The sequence below is a fragment of the Eupeodes corollae genome, chromosome 2 (assembly GCF_945859685.1).
Source record: "Eupeodes corollae chromosome 2, idEupCoro1.1, whole genome shotgun sequence".
Taxonomy (NCBI): domain Eukaryota; kingdom Metazoa; phylum Arthropoda; class Insecta; order Diptera; family Syrphidae; genus Eupeodes; species Eupeodes corollae.
This window is the reverse complement of record NC_079148.1, coordinates 66864044-66885373: the sequence shown is the minus strand read 5'-3', so window position 1 is coordinate 66885373 and position 21330 is coordinate 66864044. Positions and strand designations below refer to the sequence as shown.

General features: G+C 36.8%; 1 protein-coding gene across 1 annotated transcript; it reads left to right on the top strand.

Annotated features, from left to right (window-relative positions):
* Nucleotides 1–6730: 6730 nt before the first annotated feature.
* LOC129943987 (transmembrane protein 185B) lies at nucleotides 6731–15666 on the top strand. The gene is made up of 6 exons (XM_056053094.1): nucleotides 6731–6947; nucleotides 7024–7094; nucleotides 7163–7268; nucleotides 7325–7662; nucleotides 7730–7860; nucleotides 14623–15666. The coding sequence occupies exons 1-6, from the start codon at nucleotides 6910–6912 to the stop codon at nucleotides 14980–14982; spliced, it is 1044 nt and encodes a 347-aa protein (XP_055909069.1). The 5' UTR covers nucleotides 6731–6909; the 3' UTR covers nucleotides 14983–15666.
* Nucleotides 15667–21330: the final 5664 nt, after the last annotated feature.

The window sequence follows — 21330 nt, the reverse complement described above, 5'->3', positions numbered from 1 at the left end:
AATTGAGATGGCTCGGTTCGGCTCTGCCAATTCATTTGCATCAATTGGCTTTGCTATGTGTGGGGAATCAACAAGCCAAGTAGTTCTGTCTTATCAGTACAATCTTATCTCTCCACCCAGCAACTATTAAACTATCTTAGTCTACCTCACACAACTTACCCTTTTTATTTTTGCTGATTCAAATGCAAACTTTAATATATTTTTCTGAAGAAATAACTAGAAATGTTGAGTTTATTTTATATAAGCTGGCTGGATCGTATATGCAACTTTTTTTAAGCCGGTCGTGTATATTAAGCTTAAGAAAAGTTGATTAAATTAATATTTTCTAAATATTTTTTAGTATTTAATATCTTATATTACCATCACTTCGGGAACGGATAAAATCAACAAGAACAAAACAAAACACATAATTAAAGCTTTGATTTATAACATGGGTGCATTATGTTTCTATATTAAATAAGCAATAATGAAAACAATACATACAAAATATTCTCCAAGGAAAATACGTCAAGTCATTTCCGGGAACGTTCCCAAAATGGCCGTTCACGAAATGACGATTTCAAATAAGAGCGTCCTTTAATTATACGGCTGCCATCTTAACTGCGATGTTACTTTGTCAATAGGAACATATTTGAGGTTTCTTTGTTATATCGAGTCGTAAAAAGAATTTCTTCAATAATTTAATGTAATAAATACCTTCACGGAATGACGGAATATTGATGTACGCTCTACGAATAATGAATAGAAAGGTACTTAACATTTAGATAATAGCCTATTTGACGAAAAATACTCTGACAGCTGGCTTTGTTATTGTTCTCTTCCTGCGTTTGACACCGAATGGCTGGATTTACTAAAAAATTAATTTTGATCGACTATCTATATGTTCACTGAAATGACTTGTGCGGTATTGAACAAACTATTTTTGCAATTTTATAGTTTAAAATAAATAATCTATTAGTATTATCTCTAAAACTACATTTTGTATAAAAAATATTGTGTATTGAGTAATGACCGGGGTTAAATACCTTACTTTTTGTTGAAGATTGTAAATTAGGGCGCGTTCCTGATATGCTTTTCTATTCGTGTATATTGTTTTCATTTTGAATTCACCATATTGATTAAATATAAGTATATATTGTTTGATGGACACAAACAACATTATATTTTATTATTTTTTTTAATTAAGTCAAGATTTAAGGCATTAAATTGCTAGCAAAGCCAATTCTGCACCTTGGTGATTTTGAGCAATCTACATTTGATTTCTGCAAGAAAGTAATGTAACATACTAAATTAATGTTTGTGAGATAGAGAGAAAAGACTTAAAGTGCAGAAGATGTTCATAAATCTGCATTATAGGAAATTCGAAAAATTGCTGAGTCAAGATTATAGTGGAGATAGAAATTTCAATCTTTATTATAGCATCTTCATTTCCATGAGTATTTCTCAATTTTGCAATTATAATAAAAGTTCTAGTTTTCTTCTTTATTTCCAAACGTGTTTAGTGTCCAAGAGTAAAGAGATATAATTTTTCAGAAAACGGATTCCTAACTTATAATTTTTCTTTGAAAAACTTAAAAAGGATATAGAAATAAACCTACAAATCATTTTGTCAGTGAAACTTTGTCGGGGAAGGTTGTGCGTCACTGTTCTGTCTGTGCTCATTCTTTTTTATTTATTTTTGTATTGTTTGTTAATCGTCTCGTGGAGCAGTTTATTTATTTTTTAAATCAAACTTAAATCAAATACAATTATTCATATACACAAAAAGTTTAATAAACAAATACAAAAACAATTAATTACCACAACAAAAAAATCACGCATTAATTAACAAGTGGTTCCAAAAAAAATGGTTCATCCCCAAATTAAAAAAGAGGCTGGGATGCGACCCACACTGATAACTTCCCATCCCGTCTGTCGATTTGTCTTGCTTAAAAGTTTGTCTATATGTACTCGTATCAATTTTTACCAAATTTGCGTACTATTTTTTAACGGATTGTTGGATTTTTATATAAAAATTAATGAATATCGAAAACAATTTTTTCTGTGAAATAAAATAAGTTTCAAGCCAATATTTTTAAGTTTTGAAAAGCTAATTGAGTCGAAAGTAAATTACGAAGTTTTAGTATTGTTTTTTTTTTAGAGTTTTATTTTTTGTAAAAAAAACTGTCAATTCGATTTTTTAAAAATTTACCAAATGTTGAAAACAATATTTCTTATGAGATAAAATTACTTTGAAGCCAATATTTAAAATTTTTAAAGAGATATTTGAGTCGAAAATCAATTTTTACCAACTTTTAAACATTTTTTTTAGGTTTTTATTTTTTGTAAAAAACTGTCAATTCGATGTTTTTCAAACTTTAACTGAATGTTGACAACAAGATTTTTTGAAAGATAAAAGTAAATTAAAGCCAATATCTCAAAGTTTTGAAAAGATATTCGAGTCGAAAATCAATTTTTACCAACTTTTATAATTTTTTTTTTAGGATTTTATTTTTTGTAAAAAAACTGTCAATTCGATTTTTCTCAACATTTTTCAAAATGTTGAAAACAATATTTCTTATAATATAAAATAAACTTGAAGCCTAAATTTTAAATTTTTGAAAAAATATTTGAATCGATATTCAATTTTTACGAACTATGAGTAATGTTTTTTTTTAGATTTTTATTTTTTATAAAAAAAACTGTCAATTAGATTTTTCTCAAAATTTGATCAGATGTCAAAATCATTTTTCCTCGTTGCACAAAATTGTTTTAGAGATGAAATCATATTTCAGTCGTAACATTTTGGAGGTGACAATTTTTTTTTCAGTTTTATTGATTTTTAAAAAAAAACCGTTATATTGATTTTTTTTTTAAAATATACCTGTTTGGTATCACGTTACAATATATTATATAAAATTTAATTCAAGTCTCTAGCGTTTTTGGTTCGTAAGATATTTAGGGTTAACCAAAATTTTTACCTTTTTTTCAAACTGCTATGGTAAAAAAACCACCCACGCAATTTTCTTGAGAGCCCTTTCTGCATCTTTCTGCCTTATTATCTGTATAACAACATTTATTTGAAATCGATATCTCTTCTGGTTCTTGAGCTATGGACGACGAAAAAAACGTCGCGAACGTACGGACGTACGGACGTACAGACGTACGGACGTACGAACGTACGTACACACGCACGCACAGACATCTTTCTAAAAATCTTTTATTTCGACTCTAGGGACCTTGAAACGTCGAGAAATGTCAAAATTTTCAATTTGACAAATCGGACCCATTACAATAACTTCCTATGGGAAGTTAACAACAATAAATAAATCACGTCACTCAAGAACAACAAAAAAAAAATGATAAGCTATAAGATGAGTGAGTACTATCCCATTCTTACTTTCGGCTTTCGCCACAGTTCCACAGCCTAGTTTACGTATCAATTACAATTGGAATTGGTGCATATGCTAATCTGTGTTTCAGCAGATTATTTGAATTAAATTTACTGTTTTGCATCCCAGGGTCGGATCGGTTCTCGTCACTGCTAAGGCATAACACTAGCAGTGAATAGTATTGATAATTATTTTGTGTTTCAATTCAGTGAATGTTATTTCTCATCTCTATCTGTAGTGGTTGAAGACATTTTTATTATTTGCAATGATTATTGATTATTGTAATATTCGTGGGCTAAGGACACATGTTTTGTTGGCATACCGCCATATTGATTTATACAGGCCAGCTACTTTGGCACTAAGTGAAACCCAAGTAGGTGATGATCCGATCCTGCTGAATTTATTATTCATGGGTATAGCTTGGTGCCTTTATTTTTTCCCACCATGGCATCATATACATTAGGAAGGATGTTGCTTATCAGCTCTTACCACAATATATAGGGTTAAAAGTATCAGAACCAATGAAAACGCGTGGTTTGATGCGAGCTGTTAATAGGTTTTTAGGGCCAATGAGGTAAGTTTCCGTTGCTATAAAGCCAACCGTACTGGGAAAATCCGGAAAAAGTTCAAACAAGCCAGGAAGGACTGCAACTTCCATATTCGGTGGACCAAATTTTTACATTACCAAAAATTACGCCAAAAAATACTGCAATGTCCCAAAGGCAGTAAAAATGTTTGGTCATTTGTAAAATCATGAGGAATTCTTCCTCTTCATCGGTTCTTACGCTCGTTGTCAATGACACTCCTTTTGTTAGCTCTTTTGAGAAAGCTTATCCCTTTGCTATGTAGTTCGCCGCCAATTCAACGCTGCCAGTGAGTGTTATGACTCCGCCTGTACTTCAGCGAGTTAATGATTCTATGGGACCAATCTTTTTTCGCACTCGTATTGTGGCAAGAGTCCTTAGAGATCTAAACACACATAAATCCGCTTGTCTGAATGGTATCCCCACTATTGTTCTGAAAAGATGTTCTACATCGCTGGCAAAACCACTGCGTAAGCTTTTTCATCTGTCCTATTCCTCAGGTCTCGTTCCGAGCGGATGGAAAACCGCATTTGTTAGCCTCTTCCCAAAAAAGGCGAATCTTCCTCACCCTTTAACTACTGACCGATTGCACTTACGTCCCTTCTTTCCAAGGTCATGGAAACGCTGATTAATTATCAGCTCAAGAAATATCTCGAAGATCGAAAGCTTCTTAATGACAAACAATGCGGCTTTCGTAGCAATAGGTCCACTGGTGGTCTCATGGTTCATCTCTCCGAACAGTGGAACAAATCTTTACATCGTTTTGGAGAAAGTAAGATTATTGCACTTGATATTTCAAAAGCATTTGATAGGGTTTGGCATCAGGCTATGTTATAGAAAATGCGTGCTTTCGGTTTGCAAGAATATCTGCTTCATTGGATTAGTAATTACCTTTTGGATCGTTCAATACAAGTTGTATTGGATGTATTCAATTCTGAAAACCATAAAATAAATTCTGGTGTGCCCCAGGGCTCATTGTTTCGCTGACGATAGTACTCTTAGCTTTTCATATTCATTTTCAGACTCACATCCCTCTTCTTCGGATGTAGAACTGCAACGACAAAATATGATAATCTCATTAAATTCCGACCTTAACAGCATTGTACAATGGGGATTAAAAAACCGCGTGGAATTTAATGTTTCGAAAACCCAATGCTGTCTTTATCGTTAAAGCGAGATATACCCCCTTTGCCATTATCCATGGATGGCACTTGCATCAATGAGGCTGAACACATCGATATTCTCGGTATGTGTGTCACCAACCACCTCTTGTGGAATGATCACATACGCGAGGTCGCCAAAAATGCCGCAAGGTGTTTGGGTTTCCTTAGGCGATGCAGGAAATATTTCACCCCTTCTGATCTCGCTGTTACGAGAAGACTTACATACGTCCAAAGCTTGAGTATAACTCCCGTCTCTGGACTGGTGCTCCTGCAACTTACTTAAGCCTCTTGGATAGTATTGAACGTAGAGCATTTAAATTGATAGATGAGAATATAATCATATGTTCATTTACTTCGCTTGAACATCGTCGTAAGGTCAGTTGTCTGACCTTTTTTTACTGTTATTTTAAATGCTTATGCTCTAGTGAAATGCCAGTTGCATTCCTTCCCTTAAACAGTTCAACCGTAATACTCGTGCTTCTAGGAATGCTCATCAATATACCCTCGAGCCCAACTTCGGTCGCATTGCCAAGTACAGAGATTCGTTCTTTAGCCGTACTCCGCGAATGGGGAACGCCTTACCACACTCTGTCTTTCCTAGTCATTGCAATATTCAGGAATTAAAAACCAATGTGCACCGACATCTCCTTTTAAACCCTCTCTGCTCTTCTTAGTGCTCACGCTGTGCCTCTGCATAATAAGGGTAATTATACCCCCTTGAGTGTGTGCTTAATATAAAAAATATGTATACAAGGCTTAAAAAGTTAAATTAAATTTTGATAAGTGCAGTATTCAATATATTTATTATTGTTTTTGTGACTAAAACAGCAAAACAAAACAAAACAGCTTTTACTGTTTTTCATTTACTAATATCCTAAGATGTTTTTAGGTAAGGTTTAACGGTTTTGTGTTTTTAATTGTGTTATTTTTTTACCAAATATTGTAAAACATCTTAAGAAATGTACTTGCAATTAATTTTGTGATAAAATATCTTAAGATAACATAATCGATTTTACCGCATAAGAAAACAGCTTAAGATATTTTACCGAAATCATTTCCTGATAAATAAAATAAATTGATACATAAGATGAATCATCCTCTAGTTCAGTTATTTTTCTTTGTTCAAAAACCTGCGAAATAAACTTTAGGTATTTTACAACAAAATTATAAATTCAGCCCAAGCTGAAGCGTGTTTGTGTTTCAGCCATAATCCAGTCAGAAGAATCAGATTTCCAAAGCCAAATCGAAAATACTCTTCCAAATTATAAAATTGAGAATTACTCCCTGAATTTTCTAAAAATAATTACCCATGAGTTTTAGTTCACATTCAAAAAACAACTTGCATTTGTGAAAATCCTCAACATCAATCTGACCGTCACCGTGTTACATTTTAAACCGATTGCCTTGACCGCGTTCCGTCTGAACAAAAACGTATAGTTTTATAAATTATCCGTTTGACCAGGCCTTCAAGCTAACGAAAACTTCATGTAGTCGAACCACAAGATATATATACTTCTCACATTGAACACCGAGCGCTTCTATCGTTTGTTGGCGCTCGTATAGATCTCTTTCTCTTGGGAAACTGTCATCCATTTGACATATTTCTAATTGACAAACTGTCAAAAATCATAACTCATCTTTCTTTGCATTTTCCATTCACATAAATTTCTACATAAAAATAAATAATATAAAATTAGTGTCTAATCTTGCATTTTATCATTTTTTAAAAAACGTTCATGCTATAGAAGCTATCTGCATTTAAAATGCACAATTAGTACATTCACCGTTAAAATGAATTTACAATCACTTTTTCGGGATTTCAATCCCAGGTTCGTTGAGAGAAAAACATCGCACCTCAGTCAATAACAAATTCCAACTTCTCGTTTTGTTTTTATTTTATTTTAGCAAATTCATTGTCCATTGCAGTTTATTCACATTCATAACACTCTTTTGTCTGCGTCTAGATAACTACATTGGTAAGTCAAGACTCATTTAGAAACGCAAGAAGTTCCTAATCTCTGTGATTGTTTTCTTTTTCTGTTAGATTGGCCTTATTGGGCTATATTCGCACCACTCTGGATATGGAAAGGTATTGCGGCCTTGGGAGCTTCTATTGGGGCTATCGTGTGGTGTCGATATCCTCATTATAGGTTAGTTTTGAGGAGAGTCTCCTTTTCCAAAATTTATTAATTCTAATATTACACAGATTGGAAGGCGACTCTTACACCCAATTTAAGGCAATGCTCATCTCGTTGTCCCTTCATTTGATTCTACTGATGTTCGAGCTATTGGCTTGTGACAAACTCACCTCGAACCGCAATCTCTGGGTGCTGGTGTTCATACCATTGATCTTCGGTAGTGTGGCCAGTGTGGGAGCATGTGTTTGGGCTGTTAAGCACGACCGTTCGTTCGAGCTGGAATTATTCCTTGCAGTGAATGCTTTGCTATTTGTTTCATTGCCTCTGAAATTAGATGGCTTCGTCAATTGGAGCTGGGAAGTTGTCATTGTTCCAATGTGGATTGTTGTTTGTTTGAGCTTAGTTAGTAAGTTGAGCACAATATGATGGCATTTGTTTATGTGTGAAGTTTTATGAATTGATTCCCCTTTAAGGTGTCCTCTATAATATCATTTTCTGTGGGATCATGATGAGAACTCCAGAAATATCATTGCAGCAGAAAAAAGCAGCCCTAAACTCTGCCATTGGCAATGCATGCACCGTTTTGCCATTACTATGCTTTCAGGTGAGTTGACAATGATTTTTGTATGGCGTCATTTAAAGAGTAGCTTTTCGGAACATGACACAAGAAGTCCTAACGCAGTGTGTCTTTGAACCACTTCAATTTGAAGGCCACTATGTGTAGATTGCTATTTCTTATAAAGACCATACTACTACTTCTACTTATTATTCCACAAAGGATTTCGTTTTAGAATTTTTTTACCTTATGAATGCCATTTGTCCAAACGGGTTTCAGTAGTTTGGTAGGTTGATTAACTTGCGTTTATTGACGTTATTGCTAGACTTAGATCAATGTGGCTGTGATACCCTGAAGTATTAGAATTCCCTGAAAGTGACTGATTAAACCTATGATATTTATGGGATGTCTAGTTCTAGCCTTTTACTGAAGCCTCATAGGCTGCTTCTTAGAATATCTTCGAGTTTTTCAAGATTATTAAATGTGTGTTCTTTTTCTTTCACATCACTGTATCCTTTGCACATGCCGCATTTTATTTTAATGGTACGCGAACAGGTTGTGATCTGTTACTTACTTACTTAAGGTGGCGCTACAGTCCTAATAGGGCCTCACCCAACAAAATTCTCGGTCCCTAGCTAGATGTCTCCAGTTTCAGGCTCCATTTTGGGTGAGATCACTTTCCACTTGTGCGCGGCACCTGATCCGCGGTCTTTCTCTACTGCGCTGTCCTGTGGGTGTGGATTCGAAGACTTTCCGGGCCGGAGCATAGGTTTCCATGCGCTCTTCGTGACCCAGCCATTTTCGTCGTTGGACTTTTACCCTTCTGGCTAATTCAACGTCGCTGTACAGCCCGTACAGCTCCTCGTTCCATCTTCTCCTCCACTCCCCTTCGATGCATACGGGACCGTAGATCACACGAAGAACTTTTCTCTCGAACCGACCCAAGGTGCTTTCATCCGCTTTTGTCATAATTTATGCTTCTGCACCGTATAGCAGGACGTTGTTGTTGTTTACTGCGTTTACAGCGGAGCCTAGGTAGACGAAGTCCATGACTACCTCAAAGTTACAGCTGTCGATGGTGACGTTTTGGCCGTTTTGTACTTTGTTTTTCCCTCATTAACCGTTAAACCCATTTTTGCCGCCTCTGCCTCAATACTCACGAAAAGCCTTATTGACATCACGCTGAGTTCTTCCGATTATGTCAATGTCATCAGCTTATGCCAGTAATTGGACAGAATTTTGAAAGATAGTGCCTTTAGTGTTGACTTGTGAGCTCTGCACTATTTTCATTTTTTTACATCGAAAGGTTCTGTTAAGTTGTTTCCAACCTTTATGGAGCAGCGTGAATTCTCCATGGTCATCCTGCACAAACGGATGAGTTTGGCAGGGATGCCAAAACTAGACATGGCTCTATGCAGCTCGTCCCTGTAGATGTTGTCATATGCGGCCTTAAATCGATGAAAAGATGGTGGGTGTCGATTTGGTGTTCTTGGGTTTTTTCCAGGATCTGCCGGAATGTTATTTTTGATCAACTGTGGGCTTTCCTGGTCTAAAACTACACTGACAAGGACCTATCAGGTTGTTGACGATGAGCTTTAGATGTTCACATATTACGGCAGAGATAATTTTATAGGCTATGTTAGGTAGACTGATTCCTCTATAGTTGGGGGTTCCTTTCATCGGGCATGTTTTCTTCCGACCATATCTTACAGATAAGTTGGAGCATGCTCCTAACCAGCTTATCCCCAGCTGTTTTAAAGAGCTCGGCATTCAAGCCATCTCCAGGGCTTTATCAGACTTCAGCTTAAATCTTTACTTCGTCTAAGTCGGAAGGACGGGATTGTTGGCTTTCTTCGTCTATGTTGAATGGATCATCCTGCCTGACAGCGGAATTCAGTTCGTCGTCGCCGTTATACAGTCTGCAGAAGTGGTCCTTCTATATCCTCAGCATTGACTGCGGTTTCACTATGATGTTTCCAGTTTCTCCGCAGCCTTCGGTTCTAGGTTTATGTACCTATGAATTTCGTTTCACCTGTTTATAAAACTTTCGAACATCATTCCTGCTTTTAAACCTCTCAACATCTTCGACCGCTTTCTTCTCATGCCCTCTCTTTTTCCTTCTGAGAAGTCGGCGTTCTTCTCGCCTCTTCTGCTCATAGAGCTCATGAGCAGCTCTCGTCCTTTTATGCAGCGCCGCTTTGCTTGTCTGTTCTGCGGCGGCTGCTTGAATCCCAGCACATCAGAGGCGGCTTCTCTGATTGCATCTTGGCAATGTTGCCACTGGTTTTCGATACATTGTGTTGGCGGCAGAGAACTTCGTTAGGAAAAGGATTTGGCGATCTCTGGCGATTGTAGCCGTTTGACGTTGTACGTTCTCCCAGCACCTCTCTGTTTTCCGTTGGGTCTGGTAATCCAAAGTGCTAGCTTGGCTTCAACGAGGTAGTGGTCCCAGTAGATGTTAGAGCCTCGGAAAGTTCATAGGTAGAAATGGCGATCTCAAGGCAACCTAGCCTGAGATCCAATTAGCGCTGTAGTGCGCCGTTTTGATAAAACGGAAAGTTCATACATCCATTATTGTGGAAGCTTGTCTGGCGTCGATCGCAATATAGTCAATCTAGTTGACGGTAGATTGATCTGGAGAAGTCCAAGTTCCCTTGGGGATGTTGAGGTGTGGAAAACGCGTACTGGCTACCATGACGTTTCGCCCCGCATCAAAATCCATGAGCCTGAATCCGTTGTCGGAAGTGTTGTCGTGCAGGCTGTTCTTCCCGATTATTCCACCAAAGATGTCGTCCCTTCTTAGCTTGGCATTAAAATCGCCCATCGTAGCTAGGATACTTCTCATATGTTTTGTCTAAGAGCTCGAAGAACATATCTTTGGTGTTGTCGTCTTTCTCTTCTGTGAGGAGTGTGCGCATATCAGGCTAATGTTGCTGAATCAAGCCTTGATGCGTATTGTCATGAGGCGCTCATTGATGCACCTATAGCTCAAGACTTCTTGCCTAAGTCTGGTTCCATTGACGAAGCCGCATCAAAATAAGCGCTGTTGGTTTTCGTGGTAGCAGTCACCATAGTAAATATCGCAGTTTTTCATCCTCTTTTCGCCTGACCCATCCCATTTCCTGGATGGCGGTAATGTCTGCTTTATAGCAGTCTGGGGCCTCCGCTAATTCTTCGGCCGCACGTGGTCTGTTAAGGGACCTAACATTCCACGTGCATATCCGAAGTTCGGTGTCCTTAATTCGTTTGCGTAGGTTGTCAACAGTAAATCCGTCCGTATCCGAGGCTTGTTGGTTCTTCGCAACTATGAGGCTTTTACGTGGCCAGGAAGTCACCCCGATGGCACAACCCTCAATCTGGAGGGCCAGATCCTAATGATAACTCCAAGGATGGGGAGGCGGATAAACCGCTCCTTATAGGCCTGGGCTCCGAATAAGTCGAAGAAGCCGTATAAGGTGTTCACTAAGTAGTTCAACCTTATTCCTGTGCTGCCGTCTGGATAAGGAGAGGTGTCTTAGTGAAAATACCTCTCCCCCCTCTCTCGTTTGCTGCCCCTAATAACTGTTACTATTCTAATAAGCAGTCGTAAAGATTGCATTCTAGATGCATAAACGAGCTGAATTTTTTTTGTCGAATTTGGGTCATAGTTTACGGATGGAATGGATTGAACGTCTATAGTTGATTGGTTCAGTTTTGTACCTATCCTCGCCAGCTCATGAGCTCTCTTTCTCTTGGGTATATCGCTGTGACCTGATACCCAGCAGAGTCTAGTATTATGCTGTCAACTAAGAAGAACCGTACGTTCTTGGCGTGAACAAATTGACTGTTGTGGCTGTAATGTGGCTTCGCTACCAATGAATATGATATCAGCTGGCGGCAGCGCCATAATTGACGCTGTTTTGACGTGTATGAAATGCGCTGCTTAAATCGGGAAGTCTGAAGGAGTTGGCAGAGAAAAGAAACCTACTCGTACTCCAGGTTACATCGTTCCCTATGTATTTCTCTAAAATCTGCGCGTGTTCCATGGTTTTTGAACAATTGGTCATGCTCAGCCATATGCCACTGTTTGCAGAAGTTTCTTTTAGAGATGTAAGTTTGGTCCTAGGACACTTCCTTGCGGCTATTATCTAACTTAGTTCCGCACCGAAAGATAGGATTTCAGTTTCAGTCCTAAGTTCCAAAACTTGTCAAAGGCTTGAGGAACATATAGGAATATAGCCGATAGGTTTTATTTTTTTTCAACACATTCATAATTTGATGTGCTTGTACGTGAAATGTAGCAGTTTTTTGAAAACTTGTCATGATCCTCGGGGATCTGTTTTGTCTTAACTATTGGACATCCCGTTTACTTGAAGAATGACAGGAATCCATTTTTACATTTCATCCATCTTACTACTTTTTTGGGCTTATCCAGCGGTCGGCACGAGGAAGCTATTCGGAAATGTAACTATGACTTTTCTTTTATACGACTTTATGATCTACGGAGGATCCATCAAGTGGCCATACTGAATTGTGCATCATATTCACTCAGGCAGTTCGTCGACGTAGCGTCATAGAAGGGGAAGGATCTATCCCGGATTCATTCATCATCTCATCGAGGTGGTTTCATTAAATTGCCTGAAACTTTAACTTGTGTTTATAAGCACTCTTGTTGAAATTAGTGCGGTTTTTAAAAACTTTTATATCGAGGAGTACCTGAAGGCTTTTCATCAATCTATTCAAGTGTAGCAGATCTAAGGGCGAGTTCATTTACCTCAAGGAGTGTCCTAATCTAATTTCTTGTTGATTATGTCATATATTTTGCAATCGTGTTACGATGACCTGTACGAATCGGACCTAACACTAGCGTCGATTATGATTGCACGATTCTCTTCCTTGGCATTTAGATCTGGTTTTCGGGGTCTTTCATCGGTTTCCACAATCCGTGCTCCTAAAGTGGATAGTCTCTTGAATTAACATTGCGCCTAATGAAACCAATGATCGATTTATGCTCTTTTATTTAGCAGGTTCCTAGCAGGTCTCCCATGTGGGCAGCGCATCAATTCTTGTTTCTATACACTGCCAAAAATCTTGTTCACTAAGGAACGCATTATCGATTGAATTATGGAGCTTTCCCACCCAGTGTGTTTCGAGTTCCGATTTCGTTAGTGTTACTATTGCCGATCTGTAGTTTTCTCTTTTCGCAGCATCAATTGCCTTGGAAATGAATGTGTTCGCCATGCCATGACCACTTCTTCTAGATTCGTTTTAGCTTAGCGGTGCCATTAGTCTGACAAGGAAGTATGTAATAGGCGTATTGTTGGGCAAGTTGAGCCGTTCGCAAAATGTTTAAGCACGGTTGGGGATTTCAAGAAGCCCCAGTAACACGCTACAATTTTGGAATGGATGTTAATTAATAAATCCAGAAGGGGCGCCATAAGACTGTAGCGGCCCAAGTATTGTTGGGTTGGACACCAAGTCGAAAACTTTAGCAACATCAATTGAAGGAAGATAGCAGCTAAAAGGTGTTCGGTGTTGGTATCTGAGAAGCTGATCCAAAAGGGTCGTATTAATAGCACATCCATTCGATGAGACATAAAAGTGTTGCGTGGGTTGAGTTTCTAGGCGTTGGAAAGTCGTCTGAACAAAATTTTGTAAAACTGCCACAAAACAACTCAGGAGATGGGTTGAAAGTCGCTTGGCTCTAATGCATTATTGGTCTTAAAGATCAGAGTTGTCCTTTACTGTTAATGATAACTTTAAACCCTGTCACACCACAAGAACAAGCTAAAGGTTCTCACAATGGTCTCATCAAGTTGTTGTGGGAATATCGTCGAGTCGATATCAAGACATGTAATCATCGACGTTCTTGATTTTTATCTTCAGTCGTAATCGGCATCAGTGTGTTTAGACAAGGGATGTTAAGTGGTTTCGACAAAAAGTCATGTCCCATGACATTCTCCCAGAAGGAAATCACAATTTCTTTCGGCGGCATACATATATCGTGCTGAGTTTATTGAATTAATACATTGCTCTTGATGATTTTCCAAATTCCTCTGGGTAGTGCCGTAGTGCGGTATTTTATAGTCGTCTTCGCATTTTACTGTTGCTAGGTTGGAAAGAAGATAGTTGTTATCTTTGACTGCGGGCAGGCCAACCTCTCAAGGGAAAAGTTTCCGGAGGTAACATTCCAAACGTTCCGTATTTTCTTCAAGAACCAGATTTAAGGCTTTTCAGGAGATCTTGTTGAGACTAGTATTGTCTAACCGGATGGGGGGTTGCAGTGATTGTAAATTACTTAAATAAGCGTGTAATTCTGGGGGGGATCCTGGTTGTGGTTCTAATTCTGGTTAAGGATGAAGCTCCTTTGCATGAACCGAGACGAGAAATTTTGTTGACTTCGTCTCAAGAGTTCTGCCATTCCTTTTTGATAGCTTTCAGGGTCCGAGTTGAACAAAATTTATGAACTTCCAAATTAATGAATCTAACCTTGTAGCATCCTAGTTTCCTCATCAAACCATCTAAGTCTTATACCGGTCCTAATTTTTTCGTCATCAAACTGATTTAGATGAATCCGCATTTTACGTATCACAAGACCGGTAATGGTCGATAAAGATAAGGGACAATTAGAAAAAATAAAAAAAGCAAAAAAAGCAGGATTGATTATTTTAGATTTGTCAACCTCTACTTTTCCATCAATTTTGAACCAAATCGCTTCAACCGTTCTTGAGTTTAAAATAGTTTTGCGAAAAGGACTTTCTTTTATATATTTATATAAATAAACATAAAACAAACATTTAAAAAGTTAAATAACATTTAAATTTCTTTCAGGTGATAATTGCAGACAAGCTTGATAATGAATTGAAGTTCCCCTTTATTGTGGTCTTTAGTCCGCTGCTGGTGGCCATCTTTACGCTCATCATCCTAAGCTTCAGCGCCAAAGGTGGCAACAAATGGTGGTTTGGAATTCGAAAGAGTTTCAGCCAATTCCTACTATCGACCATGCCATTCCTACAAGAATACGGTAACATATCTTATCACACCGATAACGGTGGACAATCGATTCCTTTAGATTCGACCAATGTGCATCTCAGTGAATACGAGAAACACGATAAAAAGAGTAAAAAAGGTCTCAAAAATGACAGCATGAAACCTGTTGTTCCCATTATAAGTATTGATTTACCTGATTAGATAAGATTAACTTATTAATTTAAAACTTCATATTCAAACAAAAAAAAAAACAAAAACATCCTCCCAAAACTCATACCTTTTAACTGAAACACACAAAAAAACACCCTGTAGCACAAAAAATGCAAGCACTTCTAACCCAATCGAAAATCCTTTGCCTCATCTTTCCTAGAATCTCTGTTCTGCATTACAAAACTATCTACACTTTGGCCCCTAACCATAAAAGTATAATAAACTCCTATAAGAGTATTGATGTAGTTATTGTAATAAAATAAATGTTTTTTAAATTAAATATTTTCAAAAACTAAAAACAAAAGCAACAAACAAGATTCAAAGGTTTTATATTGAAAATTAATTTAAATATAAACTATAATGATAACTTCTAGAATAAAAGAGTAAACAAAGTGTTACATAAATCGCATTGATTGAATCAAAAACTTGCATACAATAAGAAACCTACATACATCTAGTTTTTAATGATTTTTTTAATTTGTATTTTTAATGAATATATTTTTTGTTTTTTAAATTAACTATAAGTTCTTTGTTAAATAAATTAAGGTGATTTATTGAAATTTAGTAGTAAGAAAACAGAATGAAACCACAATTATATGTATACCTACTTATTTAAAAATGTATGAAAACATTTAAAAATATAAAACAAAAATTGAACTTATCGTAAAAACAGAACTTTTTTTCTAATTAGCTATAAGACTCTAAGACTCGTTTTTGATACGACTCATAACGGCCTCGGGTGCACAACACAAGCACTCCCTTGAATCCCATCAAGAAACAATCCAGTTTCAGTGACGTCGCTAAGGGCAAAGTCTTGGTTGCGGTAATTGACAGGAGCGGGTGGCTTTTTGAGCATTTTGAGGGAGTTTTCAGGACCACTTCCTTCCATAAGCGATGGGGGTTGGCATCAAGGCCATATCAAACTCATGGTTTGTGGCGACCAGAGATCTTGTGACCTTTACAAGCTTGCTGTCAGCCGGTTAGGTGAAGTTTGGCCAGGTGCGAAGCTCGAGGTTGTCGCTGTGGAAGACATTCCTAGCACACCTAGAGCCCGCATTTGGATACCAATCGAACCTGCTGGTATCGAGGACATTTTCGAGATGATCAGTGTTGCAACCCGTCCCTTCCGACGCATAACTGGAAGATAGGCAAGCTAAAGGAAGTGAAGGGTCTTTATAGGAGTGCCATTGTGGTACGCAATAAAGAATCCTTGGCTCCTTTAGCCCTAAACGAGGGCTCCATAAACTATGGCTTCGAATCTATAAAAAAATGAGGTTAACTACCGAAGGTGAACTAGCGGTTGGTGGGCCTGGGACGTCGTCTTCTCTCCTAACAGAGGGTGACGATGCACCCATGCCCTCTCCAATCGCGACTCCACATTCTACAAAAGTCGTAGACAGTCCATTCTTAATGGAGATTGAGGACGACCTTAACATGATCCTTCTGAGCGAGGACGAACTCTTGGGTTCATCCTTAGACTCAGATTATCAGAACAAAACCATTATGGAGGTTGATCTACCTAATTGTAGTCAAAATGCTGCAGTTAGTACAGATTAATCTCCAACATCCTTTCCGATTTTCCATTTTATTCAGTACAGCATGGAGTTGGCGTTTGATGAATAATCCCAGATGACTCAAAGCATCTCTTTATTCAGGAACTCGGTTCCATTATCTGAGAGAAAGATTTTGATTTTTTTCTTCATTTGATTTTCCACCATGTTTTGAAAACTCAAAAATATTTTGCAACTTCATCATTGGAACCATCTGTCTCCTAATTTTCGTAAGACCTCAGCATTTGGGTGTCCCATCCGTCTGTGCCACAAACTCTTGTTTTCAAATTCGCCTACTACCCTAGTAGTATCTGTAACAGGAATATTTAATTTAAAAACTTTATCGATTTCAATAGCCGATGCAAAAATAGTTTGCTTGCTGTGAAGAATTTTACATCCATCTGAATTTATTTTAATGGAATTTATGAGCAGTTTAGATGATTTTGTTGACGTACTCTGATATTAATGATAGATGATAGTTATCTAGACGAGTTGTGGTCAGTTCTCTCAAAAGTCCCACCCTTCTGGTGAGTCCTGAATCATCAAATGTCAACGCTAATTTGTCAAACATTTCGTTCGCAGTGGTGGCTTCCTTGACGTGCACATAGATCGACGACGGGTCGATTAGAAAACTAACTTTTCTTTTGCTGAAGCAATTTTTTCGGGTTTTGCCTCAGTTCCTTAGAACGACTTCCACAAGTCATCCAACATGTAATTCTCAACCGCGAATTTGCAATTGTCGTAGTGTTCACGACCTTTTAAGCGTTCTTCGTCATTTTTTGTGACTAGGTACACAAATCGAAAAAATCAAAACGAATTAATTTAAAGTATACTTTCTTCACTTATCTTTAATATTTCCTATTAAAATTCTTGGCCCATAACCTGTTGAAAGCCGCAGATTATTCTGTAAAAAATCTTCAAGAAAATAAAAACACGTCATTTGAATTTGAAAGAAGAAAGTACAATTTTATTTCAGCAGAAAAACAATAGTGCCAAGTTACGTTAAAAATAAGTTTTTCTATTAACATAGAATGATGCCAAAACAACAGAATTACATATATATAGGTCTAAGAAACTATTTTGAGAATGTAGTATTTATTTATTATTTAGGATTAAGGTTTCCCAAATCCTTTAGGATACTACACGTATCACACATTCTGAACGAATTACTTTTGATTTTTTAAGAAAATCTGCCTTTATTTCAATATCCAATTCCAAAGAACGTTTTCTTAACTCATGTTCAATAAAGGCTGTATATTTTTATTGAGGCGCTTCCTTTTTTTTTGGGTAGGTATCATATTGAAGCTAAGCAAGCTCAATTTTTGTTACAGATAGCTGCCAATATTGCTCAGTTATTTTGCTGCTAGGTGACGTTGAAGCAACTGCTCTGCGCCTTTCTTGTGGAATTTTTGAACTGCTTTTTAAATCCTTTTGACATAGGAATGTTATTTTGTGGGCTATTTTCATCAATATGTTCAAAGGTAACTTCCTGCTCATTAGAAACATTTTCATGGCTTTAATTTAGGAGGGATCGGGTTTCTCAATTGACTGGGTTTGTATTTTCTCCAATCCTTAGTTGCTTCATCATCCTGACTTTCTTCAATCTGGAAATTCAAAATTAAAGTTGAATGTTATTCCCTCCCAAGTTGTTTCTTTTTCCTTCCACGTAACTCCATTTGTTTTTTATATTCAATTATTTCTTTTTAAGTAACTTCTAAAAGTGTTCACTTTTCTTTTAAAGTAAATCACACAATGTTTCCATAAATTTACCGTTTTTTTAATATCAGGCTTACTTTTACACAATTTTAATTTAATATATGTAAACGAAGTTAAATGCGTTTCATTTTATGTGTAACTTGGTAAAGTTAAACATACAAATTTTCTGACAACCACATGATATATTTAGTTATGGCATAGATTTAAGAAGATTGTCAGCAAATGGGCTAATGATCGGTTGGCATTGGCACCCGTTAAACATATGTAACTCCACCCTTGTGATAGCACAATCAAGTTGCTTTAGTATTCAAATTCCAGGCCGTTTACCTACATGTTAATACAGGCTTTGAGATATAATTTTGAGATTAAAAATTAGCATTTATTCAGTAAAAATCTTTACATAGAACATCACTGTCTCATGTGCCTTGTAATGTTAGCTGAAAAATTGCAGAGCCTATCGACATTTTAGTTGGACAATATGTAATCACCTGAAACTGGCTTTGTTCTATCCTCCAATATTCAGGATTTTGAATTAGGTGTGCATTCTCATATTTTAAGACCACACTAAAAATTTCAAGGCCTCCATTTATATTTGAACTTCTTTAAAAATTACGTGTGCCCAACTACGTGACTCCTTTCTACTTTTGTTCTATTCTACCGAGATAGCTTTTGGAAGGGATTGGAGAAGGTTTGAAGGACAACTACCTTGTGATAACATTTTGTTTTTCAAATAAACACATCGAAAACTAAAGTCTTGACAAAGCGCAGAAAAGACATAACGTTGGACGAAGAAAAAAAAATGAGTAGAAAATTACATATTTTTTGGATAGCTAAAATCATTCAGGGGTCAAGAAAATAGAGAAATTAACAGACAGCTGGAAACAATTCTGGAGCCAAATTTTACAATTGGACCAATGTGAGGACACAATGAAATATATCTTCGTCTCTGCTCTTCTACCGATCCTTACTTACGGACTACAATCAATGAGCTTGACTGCAAACACACTTTACCAACTAAGGATATGTCAGACCAAAATGGAACAACATTCTGAACTAAAGACCAAGTCTAAGGAGAGATGTACAAAATGACTACGAAATGGAGACCAGAGAACAAAATAGTTTTCATTTCTTTTAAATTAATTGTAATTTTACATTAAATTTCAATTCATAAATATATAATTTTAATATTACAAATTTTAAACTATTCTCATTTTAGTAATAAGTATTAAATTATCATAATTTGTGCACATTAAATTTTTTATATTAACTAATTTAATCAAAATACTTGAGGCAATAAAAAGCTTCTTGAAATAATAGTAATGGTACAGGAATGGAGGGGGGGGGGGGAGTTAAAATCGATATGGAAGTGAAAATGAAAGTACTGAGAGGTAAGTGAAGAAGAGGGGATCTTGACCGCAAATACACGGTGCCCACTATTTTTCAAAGTAAATTTTCCTGACCAATTTGAAGATTTTCCCTGACAAAAAAATAAAAAAAAATTGGTTTTTAATTATGATTTCATGTGTATTTACGTATCTACATATGTATATAATTCCATACAGTGTTGGGAAATGTATGTACGTATTTGAATGGAGTTTATTCAAAGTCAGGTCAAAAGAACTTTGTATTTTTTAAAGATCTAACTGCGTACTGCGTCTTGCGAGGAATTAACAATTCCTTCAGAGTAATTCTGGTTATAAAAAGTGCTTTCTCAAATTAGCCGGTCAGATTCGGCTTAAAATTGTAGGTTCCCTCCATCCCTGACAATAGTACGCGCACATAGCAATGGTTGAGAGTTGTAAGTCACTAGGCCCAAGTTCTCAACGTACTGTTGCGCCACCCAAATTAATTATTTATCTATTTCTGTATAACCAATAACACTGAAAGCGAAATGTTCGTTCAGGAAAATGTGTCTTTTGTCATAAAGTAAAAAAGGAGTTCAGAAATTGGTAAAAACTGATGTTTGATTCGAATATCGAAGTCCAAATCTGGACAGAAATTCAACTTTAAACTATTTTGATGCTCTGCCCGACTCCATCGAAAGAAATAGTGCCCATTATCCTCACACTGAAATCGTCATTGCAGGCATTTTCAATGTAAAGAATAAATTCTTCTTGGCTTCGATATTCTAGCCAGACCACACTCGAAGGAAGGTATGTTGAGGTTTTTGCTGAGTTAAATTAAATAACTAAGCTTGTCGATGAGCCAACTCGAATCCTTGTCGTTGCAAATCAATCCGCCAACACCCTAGACTTGTTTCTTAGAGGAAATTAAGGAAAAATACTAAAATGTAATTAAGGTAGTAAAAATTTCTGGTCTGCTTCCAATGCTCGTCCACAATGACACTCCCTTTGTAAGCTCGATTAATAAAACCAATTTGCTTGCAGCACAGTTTGCTGTTAACTCAACGTTACCGGAAAGTGTCATGAATTCTCCTGTTCTTGAGAGCGTTAACGATTCTATGGGACGAATCTTTTTTTGCATTCGTGCAGTTGCAGAATTATTAAAAACTTCACACACAATTTCGCTGGCCCGGATAGTATTCCCCCTATTGTTCTGAAGAGATGTTCTTTAACGCTGGAAAAAACCAATGCGTAAGCTTTTCCATCTTTCCTACTTTACATGTCTCTTTCGGAGCGGATGCAAAACAGCATTTGTATACAGACTGTCCCTAAAAACAGGCCAATCCTTCCCCCACTCTATCTATCGTCCAATAGCAAGTCCCTTCGTCCATGGAAAAGCTGATTAATTATCATCTTTAGAAATATCTCGGAGAACGGAAGCTTAATAATGACCGGCAGTTGGGCTTCGTAGCAATAGGTCAACTGGTGATCTCATGGTTTATCTCACGGAACAGTAGAAAAAATCTTTAAATCGTTTTGGAAAAAGTAAATTATTGAACTTGATATTTCAAAGGCATTTGATAGAGTTCTCTAGCTCTCTGTGCTTTTGGTATTAATGAATCCCTTCTTCGTTGGATTAATAATTACCTTGCTAACTGTTCAATATAAGTTGTATATTGAGAAATTCCATAGGAATTTCATAAAAAAGCTCTTCAACAAAATACGCCTTA

Bases quoted from the DNA above. Each gene is read 5' to 3' on its own strand.
- LOC129943987 (XM_056053094.1), top strand. From the start codon at position 6,910: ATGAATTTACAATCACTTTTTCGGGATTTCAATCCCAG. The intron at 7,095-7,162 runs GTAAGTCAAGAC...TTTTTCTGTTAG, and splicing joins GCGTCTAGATAACTACATTG to ATTGGCCTTATTGGGCTATA. The intron at 7,663-7,729 runs GTAAGTTGAGCA...TTCCCCTTTAAG, and splicing joins TGTTTGTTTGAGCTTAGTTA to GTGTCCTCTATAATATCATT.